Source organism: Amblyraja radiata, chromosome 6 (assembly GCF_010909765.2).
Source record: "Amblyraja radiata isolate CabotCenter1 chromosome 6, sAmbRad1.1.pri, whole genome shotgun sequence".
NCBI classification, from domain to species: Eukaryota; Metazoa; Chordata; class Chondrichthyes; order Rajiformes; family Rajidae; genus Amblyraja; species Amblyraja radiata.
In genome coordinates this window covers 48,088,425-48,115,968 of record NC_045961.1, presented here as the reverse complement: position 1 = coordinate 48,115,968, position 27,544 = coordinate 48,088,425, and the positions used below count along the sequence as shown (strand labels likewise).

The window sequence follows — 27,544 nt, the reverse complement described above, 5'->3', positions numbered from 1 at the left end:
TTCGCCATCGCCCGCCGGGGGCTTTGACTTTGACTCTGACATCGGGGGGGAGAGTGCAGTGGAGAGATACGTTTTTTTGGCCTTCCATCACAGCAATGTGATGGATGTTTATGTAAATTATGTTGTGTCTTGGGTCTATTTGTTTGTAATGTATGGCTGCAGAAACGTCATTTCGTTTGGACCTCAAGGGGTCCAAATGACAAATAAAATTGTATTGTATTGTATTGTAAAACTCGGGAGAACTTATGAATTACCTCGTACAGTGGGACAGGGGCTTAAAACATACTGGAACATCAATCTGAACGAAACTTGACACAAACCACCACAGGACAATCGTGAGTAAGGTGATGCAAAAATGTTAGCGCTGTCGTGCACCGCTTTGGCGCAGTTCCGGGATCACATATGTGCGCATAAATAGATAGATGGAAACAAACATGATGAGAGTTTTAGTAATATAATAATACAATTGGGACCCATTCCCCCAACGCAATATTCCACCACTCACCCGTTCCCCCAGCACATCCCGTTTCCACCACTCACCCGTTCCAACGTAAACTGTTCCCCCAATGCAATAATCCATCACTTACCCATAGCTTCCAACTCGGAGAGGGGGAGGGGGAGCGAGCAAAAAAAAAAAAAAAAAAAAAAAAAAAAGCGTCTTCATTGTCGGGAAATACGGTAAATCTTAACCTCAAAATATTAGTCAAAAGCAACAGTAAGATAGTTACTTTACTGTGTAATTGGTTATCCTGAGAGTTGGAGCACTTTAAATTAAATTTTTTAAATTTCTTTATTTTTATAGCACATTTTTAGTCAACTTGCATTGACCCCAAAGTGCTTCACATAATTACATTCACACACACAGGCAAAGGTGGGTGAAGTGTCTTGCCCAAGGACACAACGACAGTATGCACTCCAAGCGGGATTCGAACCAGCTACCTTCCGGTTGCCAGCCGAACACTTAGCCCATTGTGCCATCTGTCGTCCATACACTACTACGTAACAGTCAACATACAATTTTAAGTTACACTGACTCATGTGGAAACAAATTTTGGAAGTGGGTTACAAAGTATGCTGACAGATATGTGCACATTTTGCATGTTAGAGCTTGAATTTCCACTTTTTTTGTTTTCATAATTTTATACACCCACCTTGAGTACACCATAATCTTTAGGTGAGATAGTCTGTAAAATTGAGAGTTTAAAAAGTACTCCACATTGACACTCCCTGTACACACACCAATGAACAGTGCAAATACTACTGTTAATTACTAACAAATTAATCAGCTGTGTTAATTTCGATAATTTAGTTGAATTTACATGACTGAACTTGCATTCCAAGTGTAATACCCAATCTATGCCACGTAATGGCTTTAAATTAATTTTTACTCCATGGATTTTTGAAGCAGTAGTTTAGTTTACAGTTGATCTTAAAATCCAAAGTTCGACTGTCTAAGAATTTTTCACAGGACAAAGGATAAGTTTATGGTACACTTAGACCATGGTTAGCTTATGAATGATAGGTACCAAACATTTGGAGTCAATTGTAAAATCACAAACTTGATCACAGAAAGACGTAACAGCCCATTGTGCATGGGCAAGATGTTTTAAAGAGCCACAAACTGTTGGAGTAACTCAGCAGGTCAGGCAACATCTCTGAAGAACATGGATAGGTAACATTTTGGGTCTAGACCATCCTTCAGTCTGATGTTTTAAAGAGCTTTCACCAAGATGCCCCATCTACACCAGTCCCACCTTGCCACGTTTGGCCCACGTCCTATTCATACTTTTCAAATGCGTCTTTTAAATATTGTTATAGTGCCTGTGTCAACTACCTCCTCTGGCAGCTCGTTTCACATACCCATCACCCTTTGTGGTAAAAAGTTGCCTCTCAGGTTCCTATTAAATCTTTCTTCTCTCAAACCTATTCCTCTGTTTCTTGATTCCCCACCTCTGGGTAAAAGACTATGATTTCACCCTATCCGTTCCCCTTCTTTTCTATAAACTCACAATTTCTGTACTGTCAATATTTTGTTTTTCAAATTTATTGTTGACTAGACGGCCAGTGGAACCATTGGGTCTCTCCCTGCCACCAGACCCACCGCATCGCAGATACCAGGCCCACTGCACACACACGGGGCTGACGGGCCTCCCCCAACAGAGCAGGCGCGGCCGGCAAGTGTGGGTGCTGCTTTGTCATTTTAAGTTTTAAATGTCAATAACTTCCAAAATATGACATCAATCTGAACAAAATTTGGTACTGCACATCCCAGGACAATGGTAAGGTGGGCAAAAAAATGGTAGCGCTATCGTGTACAGTTTTGGCGGAGTTTCCAGAACTCACACACAGACAAACAAACAAGATGAGAGTTTTAGTGACCAAGTGGGGCCCGTTGGGTCCCTGTCACACGGGTGGCCTTGTCCCCCAATACAACCCGTTCCCCCAACGCAATACTCAACCACTCGCCCATAGCCCCGACGGGAAGCCTGGTCTCCCAACGCAACCCGTTCCCCAACGCAATATTCTACCACTCACCCGTTCCCCCAAAGCAACCTGTTCCCCCAACACAATATTCCAACACTCAGCCATAGCCCCCAACTGTGAAGGCCGGCACATTTTTTTACCCTCTCTCATTTTAAACTGCAATTGCACTAACATTTTTTTATTCTCTAATGTGATGTAGGTGCCACTGACAGGGCCTTTAAACTTTGATATGGCTTTGCAATCACATATGTGCTGGGTTAGGCTGGCAGATTTTTCCACTGAAGGAAATTTGCTGTCAAGGACTGTGTCCTGGTAGGGCATTGTGACATCATAACTGGTAACTGCCAGTTCAGATTGGAAGAAATCTTTCTCAAAGTGGGATATTGTAAAGCTAAAAATGTTAATAACTTGTAAAATATGACATAAATCTGAACGAAACTCGTTGAAAACACACAAGACAATTGTGAGTAAAGTGGTGTAAACATTTTAGCGCTATCGTGCATCGTTTTGGCGTAATTTCATGATCTCACTCACACGCTCACAGACAGGCAGATATCCAAACATGATGAGAGTTTTAGTAATATATACTAGACCATGTAGGACCCATTGGGTCCCGTTCCCCCAACGCAATAATCCACCACTCACCCGTTCCCCCAACGCAACTCATTTCCAGCACTCGCGCGTTCCTCAACGCAGCCGTTCCCCTGACGGAATATTTCACCACTCACCCATAGCTCCCAACTGAGCAGGCACGTCTGACGTTTTTAAAGTTTAGATTTTTTAAATGAAACCTCAAGTTGGGGGGCGGCGTTGGCGCTCCACGGAGCTAATCAATCGTCCCAACGTGGGGGGGGGGGGGGGGGAGCGTCGGCATTCACCTCCCTCCATCCCAACCCCAACATTGAAAATCCTCGAATTATTTTGTATATGAAACCTCTCCCCAAGAATCTGATTAAAGCGGATTTAAAAAAATTCTCACTCCCTCCCCACCCACCCACGTTGAGGTGGAAGCTGCTGATCCCATTGTGATGTCATTGTGGGCTGGAAGACTGTTCACAGGCAGGTTATGTAAATGAGATCCTATTGTGATGTTATAGCTCTAACTGCCACGTGAATCTTTCTCAAACTCCCGATCCCACCCCCCCCCACAAGGAAGATTCTGGGATTATTTTTATAAATGAAACCTCTCCCTTATTCCACCCCCTCAATGGGCGCGGCTTCGGTGCTCACCTCCCACCATCCCACCCCCCCCAAGGAAAGTTCTGGAAATAAAACCTCTCCCCTATTCTACCCCCCCCACAATGAAACCCCCCACGTGGACATCTTCCCATCCCACCCCCCATAAGGATAATTCTGGAATTTGTTTTTATAAAGGAAAGATCTGATTAAAACGGATTTAAAAAAAAATCTCAACTGTTCACGGGCAGGTCCCATTGTGATGTCATAGCTCTAACTGCCACTGCTGAATCTTTCTTAAACTCACCATCTCACCCCCCCCCCCCCCAAGGAAAGTTCTGGAATTTTCTTTTGTAAACGAAACCTCTCCCCTATTACACTCCCCCCCCCACCACAATGAAAACCCCCCACGTTAAGGGGGGGGGGGGGAGGGGGTGGGTGGCGTCGATGCTGACCTCTCACCATCCCACCCCCCACACAAGGAACGTTCTGAAATGAAACCTCTCCCCAATTCCACCCCGCACAATGAAAAACCTCTTCCCAAGAATCTTGTTTTTTTAAAATGAGATTAGCTATCCCAGATTTGCTGCTAATTGAGATTCCATTGTGATGTACCCATTCCCCCAATGCATTATTCCAACACTTACCCATAGCCCCCAACACAGGCACGGCTCATACACTCCCTCCCTAGTCTTCACCCTCCCTCCCTAGTCTTCACACTCCCTCTCCTCCTCCACTCCCTCCCTCACCTCTCCCTCCTTCTCCTTTTCCCAACCCTCAGTCACTTCCTCCCTCACCTCTCCTCTTTCGCACTCCCCCACTAAACACAATGTTAAAATGGCATTTCTTCTCCTCCCCTCCCCCACTCCTTACCTCTCCTAATAACAATATAAGAAATCTCTCATTGCACTGGGAGGAGCTTATCCCAAAACTGTTGATTGGCAGCTGAGATCCCATTGTGATGTTATTGTCGGGTGGATGACTGTTCACGGCAGCTTATGGAAATTAGATCCCATTGTGTTTGGTGGACAGTGAGATCCCATTGTGACATCATAGCTGCCAGAAACTCCCATCAACAGCCAAGTTATTGTTCTCAAAGTGGGGTTTTGTAAATTTTTAAATGTCAATAGACCAAGTGGGACCCGTTGGGTACGTCACACGGGAGGCCTGGTCCCCCAACGCAACCCGTTCCCCGACGCAATATTCCACCACTCACTCATAGCCGACAACTGTGCAAGGGCTGCTCATTTCGCCTTATTCACCCTCCCTCATTTTTAAACTAAAAAAATATGCAATTGCACTTGCTAGCTAGCAGAACTCGGTGTACTGTGACTTACAAAAAATACATTTGCACTTGCTAGGGCTAGCAGGACTCGGTGTACTTGAATAGCAACAATGTTGCGAGCAGGGCTACAATCCCACTGTGACGTCACAGCTGTAAGCACAGGGAATAAACAAGGTGTGTGGGAGGGTGGGATTCCACTCAGCGGCTACCGGCCGCGGCACCACACAGCGGCTTGCCCGACCCCACACAGCGGCTTGCCCGAACCCACACAGCGGCTTGCCCGAACCCACACAGCGGCTTGCCCGAACCCACACAGCAGCTTGCCCGACCCCACACAGCGGCTTGCCCGACCCCACAGCGGCTTGCCCGACCCCACAGCGGCTTGCCCGACCCCACACAGCGGCTTGCCCGACTCCACACAGCGGCTTGCCCGACTCCACACAGCGGCTTGCCCGACTCCACTCTTGCGGACTCAATCAGCACGGCTTGTTTACTCAGCCGCGCCTCCGGGGCTTTATTCTCCAGCGTGTGCCAGAAGGGGCGTTATCTTTATGGTAACTGACAGGCGAGAAGACCAATCTGCTGATCACACGATTTTTTAAACCTTCATGACTTTTCTCATATTTCACCGATCGGAACAAAACTAGGTGGGTTGGAGCGAGGAGAACGGTGAGTAAGGTGGGGAAAAATCCTAGCGATATAGGGTAGAGTTTTTGCGCTAATTTAATTACAACCCAGACCGGAAGTGGGATAGACAGACAGATAGTAGACCTAGTGAGACCCGTTGGGCCTCGTTCCCCAAACGCAATCAGAATCAGAATGCTTTATTGTCATTGCATGTGTCACATACAACGAGATTACTGTGTCTCTCCATTTAAAAGAACTTCAAACATTCACATACTCATACTTTTTACACTCCCTCCCTCCCCAAACCCACCCATGGATTAACATTTACATAAATTAACACTGTCTCCCACCCCACCTCCTTCCCCATAACCCGCTCCCGAGACAGAGTTCAGTTCCAAGATTGCTGATGGGTAAAAGCTGTTCTTGAGTCTGGCAGAGCGTGACTTTAGCGACCTGTACTTTTTTCCTGAGGGCAGCAGTGTGAAAAGGTGGTGACAAGGATGTGTAATGTCTTTCACGATATTACAGGTCCTGCTGCGGCATCTGGAGTGGTAAATGTCCTCCAGAGGGGGCAGGGGGAGTCCAATGATACCCTGGGCAGTTTTTATCACCCTCTGGAGAGCTGCTCTGTCAGCTGCTGAGCAGTTCCCAAACCAGGCAGTTATGCAGTAAGTCAGTATGCTTTCTACCGAACAGCGGTAGAAAGACTCCAGCAGTTTAGCAGACAGATGGGCCTTCCTCAGTGTTCTGAGGAAGTAAAGTCTCTGTTGCGCCTTTTTTACAACTATAGCAGAGTTCACAGACCATTTAAGATCCTCACTGATGTTGATTCCTAGAAATTTAAAACTAGGCACCCTCTCCACCTCCTCGCCCCCTATCTCCAGTGGCCTGAGCTCCGCTCTATGTCGCCTGAAATCAGTGATGATCTCCTGTCTTTTTAGTGTTCAGAGAGAGATTGTTGTGAGCACACCACTCAGAAAGTCTGTGCACCTCCTCTCTATAGACGACCTCGTTCCCATTTGAGATGAGCCCCACCACGGTTGTATCGTCCGCAAATATTCCATCACTTACCCATAGCCCCCAATTGCGCAGGCGTGGCTCATTTCCCTTCATCCCCCAGCACTCCCTCCCCCTCCTCTTCACCCTCCCTCTTTTTCCCCCTCTCCTCCTCACCCGCCTTTCCGCTACCCTCAGTCACTCCCTCCCTCCCACCATAACCCCTCTCCCCTCCCTACCCCCCTCCTCTCCTTCTATCTGTTAAAATAACATTAAACAACAATCCTCTCCTCATCCCCTCCCCCACTCCCTCCCAACGATGGTACAAATCTCTCATTGGACTGGGAGTCCCGTCTTTGTTAACTTTGTCCATAACCCCACTCCACTCCCTACCCCAAATGGGTCCCGTTAGGCCTCGTTCCCCCAATGCAATATTCCGGTCTGGAGCCGCGGGAGGGGGAAGCACAACTCCGGGCTCAGTCCGTGTCTGTGTCTGGTTCCAGCCCTGCTCAGAGTCCTGGGCTGTGGTTCGAGCCGGTGTGGGGTCCGGGGGCTGTTGCTCCGCCCCCCGCCCGCAGCTGGTTGCCTCTCCCTCTTCCCATCCCCCCCCCCCCTGGTTGCCTCTCACTCTCCCTCCCCTCCCGCAGCTCTGCACGCACGGCATTTTAAAATAACAAAGTCAGTCACTGACTTTTTGAGGTTGTGGTATTGAGCCGCGGGAGGGGGAGGGAGGAGCGCGGCTCCGGGCCCAGTCCATGTGTGTGTCCAGCGAGCTTTTATCAGGGACAGCGAGTTAAAAAAAATGTAAACTACACCAAGGGGGACCCGTTGGTTGCGGGGGGGAGGTAGAGAGGGAGGGTGGATTGAGGGGTGGGGTGGGGGGGCGCGACGTCACAGGGTGAGGGCTGGTTCCCGAACACAATACTCCACCACCCACCCATAGGTCCTAATATTCACCATTCCCTAGAGAGGATGGGGGGGGGCAGAGAAGGAGGGGTGGCAGAGAAGGAGGGGGGGGGCAGAGAAGGAGAGGGGGCAGAGAAGGAGAGGGGGCAGAGAAGGAGAGGGGGGGGCAGAGAAGGAGGGGGGGCAGAGAAGGATGGGGGGCAGAGAAGGAGGGGGGGAGAGAAGGAGGGGGGGGCAGAGAAGGAAGGGGGGCAGAGAAGGAGGGGGGGGCAGAGAAGGAGGGGGGGGCAGAGAAGGAGGGGGGGGCAGAGAAGGAGGGGGGGGCAGAGAAGGAGGGGGGGCAGAGAAGGAGGGGGGGGGCAGAGAAGGAGGGGGGGGGCAGAGAAGGAGGGGGGGAGGCAGAGAAGGAGGGGGGGGGCAGAGAAGGAGGGGGGGGCAGAGAAGGAGGGGGGCAGAGAAGGAGGGGGGCAGAGAAGGAGGGGGGTGCAGAGAAGGAGGGGGGGCAGAGAAGGAGGGGGGGCAGAGAAGGAGGGGGGGCAGAGAAGGAGGGGGAGGCAGAGAAGGAGGGGGAGGCAGAGGGGAGGGGCAGAGGGGTAGGGGAGGGGCAGAGGGGTAGGGGAGGGGCAGAGGGGTAGGGGAGGGGCAGAGGGGTAGGGGAGGGGCAGAGGGGTAGGGGAGGGGCAGAGGGGGAGGGGAGGGGCAGAGGGGGAGGGGAGGGGCAGAGGGGGAGAGGAGGGGCAGAGGGGGAGGGGGGAGGGGGGAGGCCACATAACTCGCAGCTCGTGGAAAACAGTGGGGCTGCGCGTTGAAAATTCTGCACAGCTTGCCACGAGGAGCAGAGGCATAGGGACGTCATCCAGCTCGCTTCAGCACATTAGATTTTTTTTAAATGTCAGATTGGTGAACAATTTTAGTAAAAAACTGGGGAAATAATGAATCAAATTTTCAGATGTGGAATTTGGAAATCATGAGATAAATCTCTACCGGAATATGTAAAAATTGCACCGTAACCGCATCGGGTTTTCGAGGAGATGCGAATCAAAGAAAAAGTTCAAGCAAGCAAACACACAAGTAAGCATCCAAGATCAGAGTTTTATAATAATAGAAATGAGATCCCATTGTGACGTCATAGCTGGAACTACCACTGCAGTGTTCAATTGATTCTTTCTCAATCTGGATTTTGAAGTTCAAAATGTGAATAACGTAAAATATACCATCAATCTGAGCAAAACTTGATAAAAACACACCAAATGACAATTGTAAGGTGGTACAAAAATTGTAGCGCTATCGTGTACTGTTTTGGCGTAGTTCTGGGAGCACACAGACACGCACGCACTCAGAATCACAAACAAGATGAGAGTTTTAGTAATATACTAGACCGAGTGCAGACCCGTTGGGTCTGTTTCCCCAACGGCGTTTGCGGGGGGGGGGGGGGGGGGCAGAGGCATCACACTCACATTAACCCCCCCCACAACACATAGGGGGGGGGGGGGGGGGGGGGGGGGGTGAGAAGAGGGTAGGGAGGGGAGAGGAGGAAACGGGACAGATTTGGGAGGGAAAGGAGAGCGGGGTAGGGGGTGAGAGAAGGTGATGGGGAGAGAGATGTGGGGGAGGGGGGGGGGTGGGGAGGGAGGGAGGGGGAGCGGGGTGGGGGAGAGAGGGGAAAGAGTGGGGAGGGAGAGTGGAGGGGGAAGGGGGTAGAGAAGTGGAAGAGTGGGGAGGGAGGGGTAGGGGAGTGGTGGAAGAGGGACAGAGGGGTAGGGGGAAGGGGGCGGGGGGAGAGGGAAGGGGGTGGGGTAGAGAGTGAAGGGGGGTGGAGGAGAGAGGGATGGGTGGGAGAGGGAGAGGGGTGAGGAGAGGGAAACATAGAAACATAAGATTCTATAAGATCCCCCCTCAATCTTGTAAATTCTAGTGAGTACAAACCGAGTCTATCCAGTCTTTCTTCATATGAAAGTCCTGACATCCCAGGAATCAGTCTGGTTAACCTTCTCTGTACTCCCTCTATGGCAAGAATGTCTTTGGGCATTGTGACATCACACGATGGAACGTTCACCAGGGGCTGGGGCTGGGGCTGGTGCAAAGGCATATGTAAATGGATCCATTCCGATTGGACATCTGCGAGCATTGGGCATTGTGACATCACACGATGGAACGAATCAAAAGGCAGAAAGGCAGCCGGACGGACGGCAGGCGGCAGCCACACAGTTTTAAATATAGATAGATAGATTGACCAAGTGGGACCTGTTGGGTCCCTGTCACATGGGAAGCCTGGTCCCCCAACGCAACCCCTTCCCCAAGGCAATATTCCACCACTCACCCATAGCTCCCAACTGCGCAACGACTGCTCATTTCACCTTATTCACCATCCCTCATTTAAAAAAAATGCAATTGCACTTGATAGCTAGCAGAACTCAGTGTACAGTGACTTTAAAAAAAATGCAATTGCACTTGCTAGGGGTAGCAGGACTCAATGTACTTGGACAGCAACAATGTTGCGAGCAGGGCTACAATCCCATTGTGACATTTTAGCTGTAAGCACAGGGAATAAATATTTCTCAAATAGGGGTTTTGTAAATCTAAAAATGTCATTAACTTGTAAAATATAACATCAATCTGAACTAAACTTGACACAAATCACCACAGGATAATTGTGAGAGGGTGGTGCGTTTTCGTACCGTTTTGGCGTAGTTCCGTGATCACAATTACAGACAGACACGCAGGCATAGAAACAAACAAGATGAGAGTTTTATTAATATACTAGACCAAGTGCAGACCCGTTGGGTCTGTTCCCGCAACGCGCGGTTGCGAGGGGAGGGGGCGGCCTGAGGCGTCACACACACACTAACCAACCTCTCACACACACACAAACCACCCCTCACACACACACACACTAACCACCCCCATTGATATTATATTAAGGGAGGGAGGAGAGGGGTAGGGCCGCCCAGCAGGTGTAAGTGCAGAGGTCTTGAGAGGAGAGGGGGGAGAGGGAGAGGGAGAGAGAGAGCGCAGAGAGAGAGCAGAGAGAGCAGAGACAGAGAGACTGCTGGCGGGTGTGGGGTGGCTTCTTTTTGGCCCCGGTCACGTCCCCATCCCAAACTCCGGGTTTGGCCCTCACTCCAGCTCCAGGCTCTGCTCCAGCCTAGGCAGCAGCCTCCCCACCAGGCGCTGGGCGGCGGACATGGACTCGAGGGAGGCCACGGGCAGGGATCGACCTGAGGACCCCGAGCGAGGCTGCGGGCGTCGAACCGGTCTTGGCCCGCGGCAGCAGCCTCCCCACTAGGCGCCGGACCCGAGTGAGGATGTGGACGGGCATGGACCCCGAGCAAGGCCGCGGAGCCCATGGAGCTAGATATTTCTGAGCTCCATGGGCTCGCATACTCGGCGCTTCAGACTCCGAGTATGGGGGGGGGGGGGGGGGGGGGGGGGGGGGAGAGGGCGGAGTGGGGGAGAGGAGGGGGAGAGGAAGGAGAGGATGGGGGAGAGAGGTGAAGTGGGGGGCGGGCAGGCGGGAGTCCAGCAGCGGGAGACGTGGCGCGAGCGTACTTGTAGGCATATTGGAGGCAGGTGTGCCTGGATTGGTCGACATGTTGGATTGTGACGTCAGCAGCTCGTGAGTCCCGTTTAGATGTTAAAACGAGTGAGTGTGTGGGGGGGGGGGGGGGGGGGATTTATTAAAAAATGTGTACATAAAAATGTCCAAATATTTTGAGGAGTGGATGAGTGAATGTAAAAGTGAAATGGATCGGAGTTTTTCGATGTTGTTTTGGCGGAGCAAGGAATCAAAGGCCAAATCACATACACCCACAAACACACGCACAGTTTTAATAGATAGATAGATAGATAGATAGATATAGATATTATTTATAATACCCTCACAGGCAATCCAATCCAGATCATGAATCCACACCTGTAAACACAATCCTCTTGTCTAAGCTATTGGGTTTGTAATTGTGGTAAAAGAATAGAAAACTGCAGTCTAAAATTTTGGGATGCACTGCTAAACATCTTACATTAAAAATTGGTACATCATGGTCAACACCTACCTGTATTGGTAAAGTTAGGAAGTCCCTTTTTAATTTTCGTATATTTGTTGCTGGTATTCTTGCAGTGTTGCCATAATCTACATATTTGACATCAACTTCTCGATGTCCAGGCAACCCTGAAAAAAATATTTTAAGTCTTCTAAACTCTGTGATGCTTTAAACACATACAGAGTAAGAAACCCAAATGTACCCGAAATACAAAGCTATTTCAAAAATAATTTTTGGACATACAAAATATTTAGCTCTCACAAATATGATTTTTTTTTTTTTTTTTACAAACAGCAGAAATTAATTATGAGTATTTTGCATAGAGTAGGAAAATGTGGCCCAGGCCAGATTTAGCAATTTTTTTTAAAAAGGAGCCATGAATGTTTCTAGCAAGATGAAGATTTATGGGTAGGAACCTGAAGAATAATAGCAAGAGTCTTCATATATACAGTGCCCTCCATAATGTTTGGGACAAAGACCCATCATTTATTTAGTTGCCTCTATCGCAGCACCTAGTCTTTCCTCCAGTCTTTCCATCACCTTTGGAAACTTTTATTGCTATTTATCAACATGAGGACCAAAGTTATGACAATGCAAGTCAAAGAAGCCATTATGAGATTGAGAAACAAGAATAAAACTGTTAGAGACATCAGCCAAACCTTAGGCGTACCAAAATCAACTGTTTAGAACATCATTAAGAAGAGAGCACTGGTGAGCTTACTATACACAAAGGGACTAGCAGGCCAAGGTAGACCTCCACAGCTGATGACGGAAGAATTCTCTCTATAATAAAGTAAAATCCCTAAACACCTGTCCAACAGATCAGAAACACTCTTCAGATGAGGATTTGTCAATGACCACTGTCCGCAGAAGACTTCATGAACAGAAATACAGAGACTACACTGCAAGATACAAATCACTGGTTAATCGCAAAAATAGGATGGCCGGGTTATAGTTTGCCAAGAAGTACTTAAAAGAGCAACCACAGTTCTGGAAAGGGGTCTTGTGGACAGATGAGACGAAGATTAACTTAAATCGGAACGATGGCAGGAGTAAAGAATGGAGGAGAGAAGGAACTGCCCAAGATCCATAGCATTCCACCTCTTCTGTGAAACACGGTGGTGGGGGGGTTATGGCCTGGGCTGTACGGCTGCTGAAGGTACTGGCTCACTTATCTTCATTGATGATACAACTGCTGATGGTGGTAGCATAACGAATTCTGAAGTGTATAGACATCCTATCTGCTCAAGTTCAAACAAATGCTTCAAAACTCAATGGCCGACGGTTCATTCTACAGCAAAACAATGATCCCAAACATACTGCTAAAGCAATAAAGGAGTTTTTCAAAGCTGAAACATGGTCACTTCTTGAGATCGGGTGATTGGCCAATCACCAGATCTGAACCGAATTGAGCACCCCTTTTATATGCTGAAGAGGAAACTGAAGGGAACTAGCCCCCAAAACAAGCATAAGCTAAAGATGGCTGCAATACAGGCCTGGCAGAGCATTACCAGAGCAGACACCCAGCAACTGGAGATGTCCATGAATCGCAGACTTCAAGCAGTCTTTGAAGCAAAGGATATGCAACAAAATACTAAGCATGACTACTTTCATTTACACGACAACGCTGTGTCCCAAACATTATAGTGACCTGAAATGGGGGGGGGGGGGGGGGGGGGACTATGTATAAACACTGCCGTAATTTCTACATGATGAAACCAAAATGTATAAAAATGGCCTTCATTAAAATCTGACAATGTGCACTTAAACCACATTTTTTGATTTTTTTCTATTACAAATCTCAAATTGTGGAGTACAGAGTCAAATAAATAAATGATGGGTCTTTGTCTATTATGGAGGCCACTGAATATTGAGGCAAGAGTAGATGTTGGACCACTGGAAAATGATGCTGGAGAAGTGATAATGGGGGAATAAAGAAATGGCGGAGGAATTGAATCATATTTTTGCATCAGTCTTCACAATGGAAGACAACAGCAACGTGACTGAATTTCAAGAGACAATAGGCGCAGGAGTAGGCCATTCGGCCCTTCGAGCCAGCACGGCATTCAATGTGATCATGGCTGATCATCCCCAATCAGTACCCCGTTCCTGCCTTCTCCCCTGACTCTGCTATCTTTAAGATCCCTATCTAGCTCTCGCTTGAAAGTATCCAGAAAACTGGACTCCATCGCCCTCTGAGGCAGATAATTCCACAGACTCAAAACTCTCTGTGAGAAAAAGTGTTTCCTCGTCTCCGTTCTAAATGGCTTACCCCTTATTCTTAAACTGTGGCCCCTGGTTCTGGACTCCCCCAACATCGGGAACATGTTTCCTGCCCCCAGCATGTCCAAACCCTTAATAATCTTATGTGTTTCAATAAGATCCCCTCTCGTCCTTCTAAACTCCAGAGTATACAAGCCCAGTCGCTCCACTCTCACAGCATTTGACAGTCCCGCCATCCCAGGAATTAACCTTGTAAACCTGCGCTGCACTCCCTCAATAGCAAGAATGTCCTTCCTCAAATTAGGGGACCAAAACTGCACACAATATTCCAGGTGTGGTCTCACTAGGCCCCTATACAACTCCAGAAGGACCTCTTTGCTCCTATACTCAACACCTCCTGTTATAAAGGCCAACATGCCATTCGCTTTCTTCACTGCCTGCTGTACCTGCATGCTTACTTTCATTGACTGATGAACAAGGACCCCCAGATCCCGTTGTACTTCCCCTTTTCCCAACTTGACGCCATTTAGATAGTAATCTGCCTTCCTGTTTTTGCTACCAAAGTGGATAACCTCATATTTATCCGCATTAACCTTCATCTGCCATGCATCTGCCCACTCCCCCATTCATTAGATGGCTGGCAAACAGCAGCTGTGCCTTAATGTGGTAAACATGAAATCTGGAAGGTAAAACCTGTGAGATATAATCTTGGTGATGGATTTCAGAGACAGAGAGTGGTATCTAACTCTCAAAAAGGCATCCAGGAAGGTAGAAAGAATCTTAGCCAGTGACACAAGATTTAGCTGGAGTAATGTTTCTGCCATCATATGTTCAAAGATTCCAGAATAATTTCCAGAAAAAAGCCATTTAGCTCCAGAAGAACTTTCCACCCTAATTCCATTCTTCAGCTATTAGTATGTTACCTTATTGGTTACAGCAGAGACTGCGCAATGATCAGCTATAATATTTGTTGCTTGAGAAGGTGGTTTTGGGCAATATGAAAATTGATCTTAAACAGAATAATTTTGAGGCAACACATTTCAAACCTGAAGAATAAATACTGAATGATAAAGCAATGAGTCATTTTGTGAAAGTGTAGAAAAACCAACAATATTGGCAAGCATACAGCTGATGCAAAGAAATTTGTCGATTGAGAAGGTTGGATGGGATCAAATAATGCAACATTTTGGTACCAGAGATTCCATGCTGATACCTACTGCTTTAAATGTCTAATTCCTACTATAATCTGCTCTAAATAACTAATGGCCAAACTTTATAGAGCTGAGACTAAGGAGTACAGACCTGGGTCCAAGAAGTTTACTAATTAACCCTACTGTAGATACAGATAATAGACATAAACATGATTTTAGTACTTGAAAAAGACAATTTTCACACTGTTTAGAAACGAGATCAAACCAATGTACTGATCAGCATTATCTGGAGCCAGAGTGCACAGCCTATGGGAATCAGAGTGCCATTTTACATATTTTCACCAATGGCCTATCTTCTCCTTGCCTTTCCCAGAATATTTCATAATTTTCAGGTGGTGGAGCATGTAAACATTGAAAGGATAGACTGGAGTGGCGAGTGGATCACAGTAAAAGTTCAGTGATTGGCTTGGAAAGCAGGTCATGGCGACTTTGGCTCATAGAAGTGGAGGGGTGGCTGCTGGAGGCAACGGATGAGTTATGGTGCTGACAGAGCACAGCTGTGAGAGGCGCTACTGCAGCCAGGTGAGCGAAGGAATTAAAGAGCAACAGCTGCACAGAGTGGGCATGCAAGTAGCTAACCGCATCGTGATGGGCCAGGCCAGCACCCAATTCACTGATCCAGTGTCACCAGGATGCCTGGTCTTAAAGTGAAAATAAAGGAACTTTCATATCTCCTTAGGCAAAGATTGTTCTTTTCAAAGTCTTGTAAGTTGCACACGATGGTGCCAGAACATGGCGACTTTCTGCATGCTCATCCAGAAGAGGGTTTATTATACTCCATTTTTGGAGGATTTAACTGGTAAGCATGCAGAACAAACATTTCACTGTAACAATAAATAAACCATAGACCGATTTGGATCTTTTCATTCAAGTCTTTCAAAAACTGCTATCTTAGAATATGAAGAACTGGCATTCTCCGATACGTTTTCCATCCCAAAGTTGGATATTCTGGCCTCAAGTGAAAAAACAGAGATGCATTTGTAATGTGCTTTCAAAAATAGGGTAAACACTATCTAGCTACCTCAGTGATTCTGGCCCTTAAAGGGTTAATAAGAGAACATCGCTTAGTAGCAGTGATGACAGTGAAAAAAAATCAAATGATTCTGCAAAGCCATTGATGGAAACTTCAGGTGAGCAAAGAATGTCAAATTATGAATATTAGTGGGTTAAATCTTAACATCATGTTGAACATCATCCAAAGTAAATACAATATTTGCAGAATGTTACTCTTTGACTCAGTTTGAATAAAAGCTCAATTTAAAGAAAAAGATTTTTCATTTGACGTGACTGGAAAAGTCACGTCAAATGACTGGAAATAAACAATCCCTCAAATATTGACCAGATTACACTTACCATTAATTTGACATCTGTACCAACCTCCGTCGTCAAATAGTGCAGCACACGCTTGTCCTACAACTGGGCACAAGATCTCCAAATTGGCGTCTTTCCCATTATACAATTCAAACATGTTTCTTGTAAGAATGAGAAGATCCACATTATCAATCTGCAATTAGGGGCAGTAAATAACAATTACTTGCTATATATCTTCACAAAAATTGATAGACCAAAGATATCTATAATGGATACATTCAGTGCTAATTAAAGTAACAAATAGTCTACAGAGATGAGGAGGAACTATATTCATGCTGGTTAGACAGACATGAACAAGAAACACAAGCCGTTACAAATCCTTTTTACAATGAACTATTTACACTACAACCCAACACTACACTACAATTTCCACACACCCAATGGAAATATATAGACGGTTCCTTTTTCTATCAACACCCAATTACTTAACGATTCTTACAGTCAATGCAAAAATGTCCTCTTTAAAATACAGGAAAATCATTGGCAGTGGGAATAGGAAACTTTGACATGGATCAAAACAATAACCTAGAACTGATTTCAGAACACTACAATTACTTTGTTCTCCGTACAAGAAAACACAAATACTTAACTTTAGTAATGATTGGCAGAGGAATTTTTCACTCTATCAGTGCCTCTTTTCAGTTGGCCACATTTTGACACCTCAATATTTAAATTTCATTTCTCATCCATCATCAGATTTCTACAACTGTCCCTATTTTACCCGCAACATATTTTGAGACGGCACTCCTTGTGCAAAAGAATAGTCTATGCATGTGGCCCATTATTTGTAGGGCATGTCATTTCAAATTCCTCTGCAATATTTTCACCTTCATGCTTATCATCTGAAAAAGAGCCCCAACCCTATACATTGCTTTTCCATTCCCTCTATAGATGTTGCCTGACCCGCTGAGTTACTCCAACACTGCGCTTTGCATCTATTTTTACCTACTTGCTTCTTGGTTTAACTAATTTTTATCCACTGTAAAATTGTTATACCTCACATCTGATTGTTTATATACCTCACATCTGATTGTTTTCCTAATTTTCTGATTGAAATTGATTGAAACAGAATTTTAGGAAATTGATTGAAGGGTGGAAACAGGCCCTTTGGCCCAGAGTCCTCACTGACCATCGACCACTCACACTAGTTCTATTTTATCCTGCTTTCTTATCCACTTCCTACACACTCCACTTGCCTTTCAAAACCATAAGAGCTCATCTCAAAGTACTGCTATATATGGAAAACCCCTGTCCAATACTTCCAGATCTCAAAATCATTCCCAATAACGAGAGGTTAGTGATCCTGCTAATAGCACTAGACTTGTAAAATCCCCAACTCAAGACATGCATCGGAAAAGTCCTTCATTTTGAAAGGATCATTAGAAATAACTTAATGCTGGTTGATTACACTGTGAGAGAAAATGGTGGTTATTTTAAACTGTAAAAAATGTGCACACACGATTCCAAATGAATATGTTTGACAAGAATATTCTAAATATTTAATATTTACCAACTGAATATAGAAATCCAATGGATTGTTGATGTGAGTGACCATTATCTGACTCTCTTTTAAGAAAGGCGGTATAACTGGTAGATAATACTGCATTGGTAACTCATTGGTTTCCAGATTTGACATGGGAACAAGACATTCACTAACAAACCTGGGAAGAAAAATGGTTAAGAAAATATTCACCATCATATCCAAGGCAGATAATTGTGTTTGGATTATTCATCAAGTTTGGGCATTAGATGTGTAATTTACAAAGAACCGTACAGAAGCAGGCCCATCGGCCCACAATGTCTGTGCCAAATATCATACCGAATTAAACTAATCTATTCTGCCTGCATATGATTAATATCCCTCCATTCCCTGTATATTTAATTATGTGCTTATCTAAAAGCGTCTTGAACACCACTGTCTTGTCTGTTCAAGTTCTTTCCTGCTTGGTTTACATTCCTCAAAGGTCCTGTCTAATTTCATCTTCCGGAATCTTTTGTATGCTTCCTTTTTCTTACTGACCTAAGTTACAACCTTTCTGGTTATCCAAGGTCCCCTTGCCTTGCCACCCTGATCCTCTTCCTTTCTGGAAAATGCTGGTCCAGAACTCTGATCACCTGTACTTTAAACTATGCCAATGTCTAATGTGGGCTAACCCAATAACAGCTGCTCCCAATTTACTCCTTCTAGCTGATGCATAATAGCGTGGTAATCTGCTTTACTCCAATTTAGTAAACAACCCCTAACTTTGGCAATGATCAGTTGGAGATTGACAATTCATATCTATCTCACGTACTTTGATTCAATTTTCTCAGCATAGTGAATCTTGGCATGCATTCTTGAAATCCTATGTAATATACACCACACAAAGGAGCTAATGCTTGAAATTGTAGATTTTTTTCTGGCACAGTAAGACATGGTAACAAAACCTTAATGGTGACATCATACTTTGTATATAACCCCATCTTGAAACTATGTAGTCATTAATTCATTATGCTTGGATCAAAATTCTAGCATCTTCTACCTAATAAAGAAATAGCTTGATAAGAGCGCAGCACATCAAGGTGGCACCATACCCTACCATCCCAAGAGCAATTAATGACGGAATATAAATATTATGTATACAAACAGCAACCAACAGTGCAACCAGTGTTTTGTGAACTTTTTGTGATCTATCTATGCACTGATCTTGCTAGATTGATATGAAAAGGATCTATCAGTCCACTGGCTTTTGCAAACATTCTGCCAAGATTAGAAGAAGAGAACTGCTACTTTTACCTGTACAACAGTAGACAGCAGGGATTCAGCACCCTGTTACACTGGAAATGTCATGTTGAATCAGTTAGATAATAGCAACATAACAGTAAATCTACTTAACATTCTTGCAAAATAGCAAATAACCTTCAATAATTAATTAAAAACTAAAATAATTTATACATTCTCAAAGGCATACCTGGCTAGTTCCAAAAAAACAAGAGCATCCCTTAGTGATACAGGAACATCACTCCCCATCTTATCCATTGGAGACTTCTTCAAATCCACAAGCAGTTTGTCTCCATCCTTTCCTAAAACTATCATTTGTACAGCCTTGTTATCCACAATTCGAGTAAATTCAGTCCTCGCTTCCACATTCCAAATGTTATTCTATCAAAGTGAATAACAAAAAAGATGATTAAATCAGACGATAACAAATTTTAACACAAAACAATTGGAGTTACTGGAAATTTTAAATAAAACAAAAAAGTGCAGGAGGGAGAAGCTCAGGCAAGGGAAAATGGGGTTAACATATTGTGATGTATTTGATATAATTAGCATATGTTATGTCTTGTGCGAGGGGACGCATGCGCTGGGGGAGACTCAAGGTGGCGTCCTGGAATAAAGAAGCTTGTTAGTTTACTCCCATATCTGAGTGTTCTTTTAAGTCAGTTCCAAGCACCCAAATACACAACACATATCAGGTCAGTAAACCATCAGAACTGGAAAAATGCCAGAAATAGATTCCATTGTTTCTCAACTCAACTGATGAACTATCTTTCCAGGTTATCCTGATCCTCCCTCCCTCCTTGCTATGTTGCCCGAAATTGTATTCTTGGGCACGCTGAGGTAGCATCTTCAAAATCAATTTGAAGGAGTGATTGAAAATGTTGCCACAGAACCAGATTCAGAAATTTATTCCCAAAAGCATGAACCAAACCGAAAAGAAAGCAGAACTCAAAAATACATTTCACTCCATATTGTGTGTGTGTCATCTCTAGCTCACATTTTCCAGTACATCTAAAGTATGCATAATGTGACATATGCCCACTGAATAAAATTATCAAACATGAAGTTGGAAAATAACTATCGAACCTAATTCTATCAACAAAAAAATCAGAACTAAAAAAATGAAAAACTTACATAGCTAAATTTAAAGATCAAAATAAACAGAAATATAATCTCCTTTACAAAGGGAAGTCAAGAGTGATGATCAGAAGTCCCTTATTCAAAATAATCATACATGTGAGTCTATATAGATAAGGTACTTCAATTTTCATTTGAATAACACTTTTAAAAGGAGATTCCAAATGAGTAAGTCCAAAGGTAACAAACAGAATTGCTCATCTCTTAAAGCCAAAAAGGTGTAGTTTACAAAACATCCATTAACTGTGTTGCTGGTTTAAAATAAGTCACTTACTGGATTTGCTGGCACAATATCTTTTAATGAGCATTTGATTGCCAATGGAGGTATATTTTTTAACGGTCCTTTCAGTTGGGGGTTCAATTTCCGTACATAATGGCTGAAGTCACTGACATGTGTGAAAACATGCACAACATCTTCCAACTTCTTCTCAGGAATGTCAATTCTATGAATAATAAAAGTTAGTCTAATAGAAAATGATGTACAGGTATTAGATGAACACTTAATATTTTATTGGACTGTTTGGAGAGATACTAGCCAAATGCAGGCAAAGATGGACAAAGATAGCTTAGATGGAGCATCTTGGACAGGTTGGGCAAAGGGGCTGTTTCTGTGCCATACGACTCTATGACAGTATTTTTGTTTACTTGGAAAGGCAGAACCTGATGAGGGGGAGTCTGCATTGTTTTGTGCAGGGGAAATCTTGTCTCACAAATCTGAACGATTTTTTTGAGGAGATAACCAAAAACATTGATGAAGGCAGGGTGATAGATATGGTATTCATGGACTTTAGCAACATTTCTGAATAGATTGGCCAGAAGGTTAAAACACATGGGAGGGGAAAATTTTGGTAAAACATTACTAGTTTCCATAACTGAACTACAAAACGACAATGATCAGGCAAAAAAAAAAAAAAAAAAAAAAAAAATCATAGGATTGATCCTCGCTCTGTGCTAAGTCAGCAGATTTTAATCAAGACATTAAAACTATATTTGGAGCCTTCAGTACTGAAGAGTGACAGAACTAATTGATAACGTAACTTTCACTGCAAGTTGCATGCAAGTAATAGGCATTGTACAAATTGAATGGGCTTGTTAACCATGTCTTTGATGTTGCTAACACAGTGATCCAAGATCTTAAATGAGGTGATGGCACCCTCAGATGTACTGCCACACATCCACAGAGATATGAAGGTATCTGGCATTCCATAAGAAAAAATGCAGCAAAACTCAACTGAAAATATTTAAAAAAACAATACCCTGGAAGTGAAAAGATTTCCGAGTGTCCAAAATCCAACAAAAACACTTGGATTACTGCAACGTCAGTTATTTCATAACTTGTAGAATTGTTACATTTCTCTTCTTTGTTTCCTGATGGAACCAGTTCTGTGATAGTTCCTCTGCACCATGCATGAAAAATATTGCTTTTAACAATAATTTTCTCATCTGAATTAGAAAGAGAAATGTTACAGGCAATAAAACTAACAGATGAGCAATGACATATCGGGAAACAAATTCAAATGGAGGCCATTTACCAATACCTAACAAAACATAACAAAAAATGTTGTGTGGGAAAGAACTGCAGATGCTGGTTTAAATCGAAGATAGACATAAATACTGAAATAACTCAGCAGGACAGGCAGCATCTTTGGAGAGAAGGAATGGGCGACGTTTCGGGTCGAGGCCATACTGAAGTGTCTCAACCCAAAACATCACCCATTTCTTCTCTCCAGAGATGCTGCCTGTCCCGCTGAGTTACTCCAGCATTTTGTGTGTATCTTCATAACAAAAACCTGAACTTTTCTGAGAGCCAATGCCAAAAAATGACTGGACCAAAAGCAGGAGCAAATTGTAATTCCGTACGATGGATTAGAACTAAACTTCTTCCTTGTAATTATTAATGACCCAATAACTTGTTGCTAAGAAATGGAATTGAGAAAACAATTATGTTTGAGTTTGATCATTAGATTTTTCAAACCGAATGTGGTAACCTACTACTGTCGAGACAAATCAAATGTTTAAATCTATCATATTGTTCACATCCTGTACACTTCATTAAAATTAAATACAAATTAATTTACTCCAAATTGTTCACAGAATGTTTTTAGAAAAACACAGAAAACCAATCATAAAACCCATTTCAGGTTTTCTCTAAGTAAACTTAAAAAAATAATTTAAATGATTAATTTTTACATTGGGAATGAATTTAATTATTCTCATTAAATAGCTTTAGCTAGCATTATATTTTTGCTACGGAAAAAAAACACTACCAGGTTTTATAAAGCAAATATGTTATTGGTAACCAATATTTTGTTACCCTGTAAGAAATGCCTTCCAACTGCGGCGCGGCCCTGGCTGCAGCGGCTCACCGGCAGTCCCGTTTGTTTGTGTTTTTTGTGTTGTTTATTTTGTTTTGGTTAGTCTAGTTTTTGGTTCTTAGTTGTGTTTTGGGGGGGGTGGGGGGTTGAAACGGGGTTTGCAGTCTCTCCCTGCGGGGGAATGCGCCTTTTTTGTCGTATTCCCCTTCTCTGCCTCCGTCTGCGCTGAGGCCTAATGGAGCTGATGACCTCGAGGCTCCGGAGGCAGAGCCCGTCAGGACTCGCCCTGAGCTCGCTCCCGTGAGGGTGGTCCGGCTCAGGGCTGGAACAGTGCTCCCGTGAGAGGTTGTGGCGCTCTCGTGAGGGCGGCCAGCCCAAGGGTGGAACGAGGCTCCCGTCGGAGCGGCCGAGCTCGGGGAGGTGCGGCGCTCGCAGCCCGAGGGAGGTTCGGCGCCCATGTCGGGGCGGCCCGGCCCGAGGGAGAAGCGACGCCCAAGTCGGGGCGGCCCGGCCGGAGGGAGAAGCGACGCCCAAGTCGGGGCAGCCCGGCCAGAGGGAGAAGCGACGCCCAAGTCGGGGCGGCCCGGCCCAGGAAAGAAGCGACGCCCATGTCGGGGCGGCCCGGCCCGGGGGAGGTTCGGCGCCCATGTCGGGGGCGGCCCAGCCCGAGGCTGAAGATGGCACGGTACTCACGTGAGGGTGGCTGGGACGGTGTTCTGGCGGTGGTGGCCTGAGTCCGGGGTTCGGCCGCGGGCCAGCGGCTGCGTCTGCAGGACTGGTGGGCGGCAGCTTCGACCACCCCGGGCCGCGGTGTTTGAGCCGCGGGACTGATTTATAACATCGCCCGGGGGGTATCGCCTCAGCGCAGAGGGAGAAGAGGAGGGAAGAGACTGCAGACCTAAGACTTTTGCCTCCATCACAGTGAGGAGATGCTGGGTGGACTCACTGTGGTGGATGTTAATATGTGTTTATTGTTGTTTTTATTGTATTATATGTATGACTGCTGCAATTTCGTTCAGACTTCGGTCTGAATGACAATAAAGGCATATCTATCTATCTATCTATCTATCTATCTATCTATCTATCTAGTCAGCTAATAACTGCTTTCGGTGAGTACAATGCAGAAGTCTCTTTGTGAGAAAATCTATGAATCCTCTTTGCTTTAAAGGTTACCTAATTCCAGGTGTAACGGTTAATTTCCAACTCTTCCAGTGTCCAACTTGCCATTAACTACACAGGTAAGTAGGAGTGATCTTACGCAGACCAAATGGAACAGTTTTTCCAGTCATTATTTCCAGTTTTGGTTCTTTATTGAAGTAGTTGTACAAACAAAGAGATGAACGTACCAGTTTTCTTTATTCTGCATACAAGTTGTTGCTAACTGTTCTCCCCAGTCTGGTGAGAACTGTATGCCCTCCACCCCTGTGCCTGGTCTGCTACTCCCTGTCCACTATGCCCATATATATATATACGCCTCTCTGTGCATCTAATGACCGCCCACAAGTACCCAAAATAATACTGCAAGATATATCTAGACAAAATAATACAATATGCCAACGGTAGCTAGCATAAACATAAATGGCTCCTGCATCAGGCTTTGGAACAATAATCCAATTCCTGGTAGGCTTCAATAGCAGTACGTCCAACTACTGTAAAGGCTCCATAAATATTCAAAGTGGAATGTTTAATGCCTATCTTGCAAGATTAAAAGATATTTTGAATTATAAAGAACAACAGTTCACTTACCAAGCTCCAGAACAGATACAGGACATTTTTGCATATCCATACTAGAGCAGAGTTTGCCTGCTTCTGTAGCCAAAATAGCAGCCTTCTTTTTGTCTGAAGACTTCTGAACGTAAAAGTGGCATGGATTTATCACATGACTGACAGAAACCAATCCACGAAAACCTAAAGTGCCATAGAATGAAGAAAACTGAATAGGAAACCAATAAAAAAAATGAATGATGTGAATATAAACTGTACACATCCAAACTCCTACCTGCTTTACAGCAAAAGCTGAAGTCTGAAATACATTTCCTGTAAAAACTTTGCTTTGGTCTCTTTAATACTGGTCTAAGAAATTCTCGATCATTATCACCAATTACATCTGAAACACAGAATATACAAGCATTCTGAAACAAATCACAAGAGTGATTATAGAAACATTTTGAACTTAATATTTAAAAAATAGATGAAAGTTAATTTATAAAGAGTATCCCACAAGATGTCAGTCCATAGTAATTATGTTTGATTTCAAACAGCATGTTCTTTTCCTCTACACTTCAAGATTTTAATAAATGTAGACATTTTAAGATTATGAACAGTACAAAAATCTGTACACAGTCAGGCTGATTCCCAATTGATCATTTTCAAAACATGATGTCTTGCCAAGAGCTGCAAGTGGACCCCATTTTCCCCTAAATTAATGGACAGTAACTAGGTATTTCACCCAATCCAGTGAAGGCAACCAAAGAGTAAGTGTTATCTTCAGGTCCAATGTCTCCATATTTTGCTCAAAGTCCAGCAAAAGAGAACTGCTAATATTCATAAAAGACGGTTCCAAAAATAAACAGAATTAATACACTAGATAGAAAGTGCTGGGGTAACTCAGCAGATCAGGCAGCATATCTGGAAAGTATGGGTGATGTTTTGGGTCATGGCCCCTTTTCAGACTGAAAGTGGTGGGGGGGGGGAGAGGTGAAGACTTCATGTCTGACCCGCTGAGTTACTCCAGCACATTGTGTCCAGCATCTGCAGTTCTTTATTTCTAGCAATAATACGTACTCGACTTGTTATCTTCAAGTATTTCTTCAACAATATCCGTATCTCTTACAAGGCATAATTTGTTTTGATTGTGTAATGAAGACATTTCATCAAATGTTGGGCCATTTCCCAGCTGCGAAACCATTATTGCTGATTCATTCACGTTATAGTCCATTACAGAATCCAACTTTATTTCGGAAGATTCATTTTTGTAACTAGCAAGATCCCATCCTTCTCTAAGTGGACAGTTTTGCTTTATATTTTTTTCAAAAAAATCATTAAACAATGTATTTTCTGTCTGTGAAGCGAGAAACCTGTATGCAAAGAATCAAATATTATTAAGTTGACAATGGAAGTATTTGAAGCAGGTACAATAGTCATAGTGATACAGCATGGAAACAAGCCCTTTGGCCGAACTTGCCCATACCAGCCAACATGTCCCAGCTACACTAGTCCCACCTGCCAACGTTTGGCCCATATCCCTCCAAACTTGTCCTATCAATGTACCTGTTTAACTGTTTTTTTAAACGTTGGGCTAGTCCCTGCCTCAACTACCTCCTCTGTCAGCATGTTCCATACGCCCACCATCCTTTGTCTGAAAACGTTATCTCTCAGATTCCTATTAAATCTTTTTCCCTTCACCTTAAACCCATGTCCTCGATTCACCCCGATCTATTCCTTTCGTGACTTTTTACACCTCTATAAGATAACCCCTCATCGTCCTGCGCTCCAAAGGATAGAGTCCCAGCCTACTCAATCTCTCCCTATTGCTCTGACCCTCTAATCCTGGCAACATCCTCGTAAATCATCTCTGTACCCTTTCCAGCTTGATCACATCTTTCCTATAACATGGTGCCCAGAACTGAACACAATACTCTAAATGTGGCCTCACCAATGTCTTATACAATCGCAACATGACCTCCCAACTTCTATACTCAATGCTCTGACTGATGAAGGCCAATGTGCCAAAAGCCTTTTTAACCACCCTATCTATCTGCAAATCCACCTTCAAGGAACCATGCACCTGGACTCCTAGATCCCTCTGCTGTCCAACACTCCCCAGAGCCCTACCATTCACTGTGTATAATAATAAAGAAATTTAAATGGATACGAGTCAAACATGGGTGAATGGCACTAGCTTAGATTGGGCATCGTGGTCGGAATGGCTGAGTTGGGCCAAAAGTCCCGTCTCCCCATGAAAGCCTTCTCATCTTAATAATTCTTAGAGTAAATCTTTACTGCACCCCAGTGAGGCGTGCATTCTTCATCAATAGGAATGCCCGTACCACCAGAATCAAGAACAGCTTCTTCCCTGCAGATTTCAGACTCTTGAACGGACCTCTCATATGCCAAGGAAGAATTCTCAATCATCCAATCCACTGCATTGCGACCCTAGCACTTTTAAAAAAAAATTATACACATTTTCTTTCGAGCTGTAACACTATATTTGCATTCTTTTTATTTTGTCTTTTGTACTATCTGATGTACTTATGTATGGGATAATGTGTCTTGATAGCACATAAAACAAAGCACATGACAATCATAAACCAATACAAACAAACATAGCAAGTTAACTTTCCATAATGGTAAATGAGATAAAATGCTGGTTAAACTGTTTCTGGCAAAGTTACTCGAGGTAACTAGAAATACCCTGCTCTACCGTAGCATCATAAAAGTGTCTCATTTAAAGAACAGGTATCTTAATAATGTGCTAAATTCTTTTAGTAGCATTTGAATATTGTGGTCTAGTACAATGGTATTTCTAAATTGTTCTTCCTACCAGTTTTGCCTCTTATTCGTCCCTTCAGGTTAAATCAAACCAAACAAAATCAACCTGCAATGTAATTATAAATCCCATATTCTATTCACTGAACTGCCATTTAATAATATTCATGCAATCTTAACTCAGTCTAGCCAGCTAAGCTCCAACTGTCCAATTTCCCCCCTCTCCAACCACTGAAACGTTTATTTTCCCCAAAGACTTCAGACTTTACTTTAGACATACATACCGCATAGAAACAGGCCTTTCGGCCCAGAGAGTCCGCGCTGACCAGCAATCACTCCATACACTAACACTATCCTGTACACTAGGAACAATTTACAATTTTTTACCAAAGCCAATTAACCTGCAAACCTGAGCATCTTTGGAGTGTGGGAGGAAACTGGAGCACCCAGAGAAAACCCATGCGGTCACAGGAAGAACATATAAAATCTGTGGTCAAGCACTCGTAATCAGGATCGAACCCAGGTCT

The 27,544-nt window shown here is 44.2% G+C and overlaps 1 protein-coding gene across 1 annotated transcript in view; it reads right to left on the bottom strand.

Annotated features, from left to right (window-relative positions):
• rnf17 (ring finger protein 17) overlaps positions 1-27,544 on the bottom strand; it is a 67,175-nt gene that overhangs the window by 36,522 nt on the left and 3,109 nt on the right. The window contains exons 3-11 of the mRNA XM_033023434.1: positions 25,314-25,606; positions 24,529-24,636; positions 24,276-24,437; positions 21,471-21,657; positions 20,489-20,657; positions 19,268-19,458; positions 17,827-17,977; positions 16,299-16,449; positions 11,524-11,639 (exon numbers count right to left, since the gene is read on the bottom strand). Of these exons, the coding sequence (XP_032879325.1) occupies positions 11,524-11,639; positions 16,299-16,449; positions 17,827-17,977; positions 19,268-19,458; positions 20,489-20,657; positions 21,471-21,657; positions 24,276-24,437; positions 24,529-24,636; positions 25,314-25,606 (1,528 nt within the window). The remainder of the gene's footprint in view (positions 1-11,523; positions 11,640-16,298; positions 16,450-17,826; positions 17,978-19,267; positions 19,459-20,488; positions 20,658-21,470; positions 21,658-24,275; positions 24,438-24,528; positions 24,637-25,313; positions 25,607-27,544) is intronic.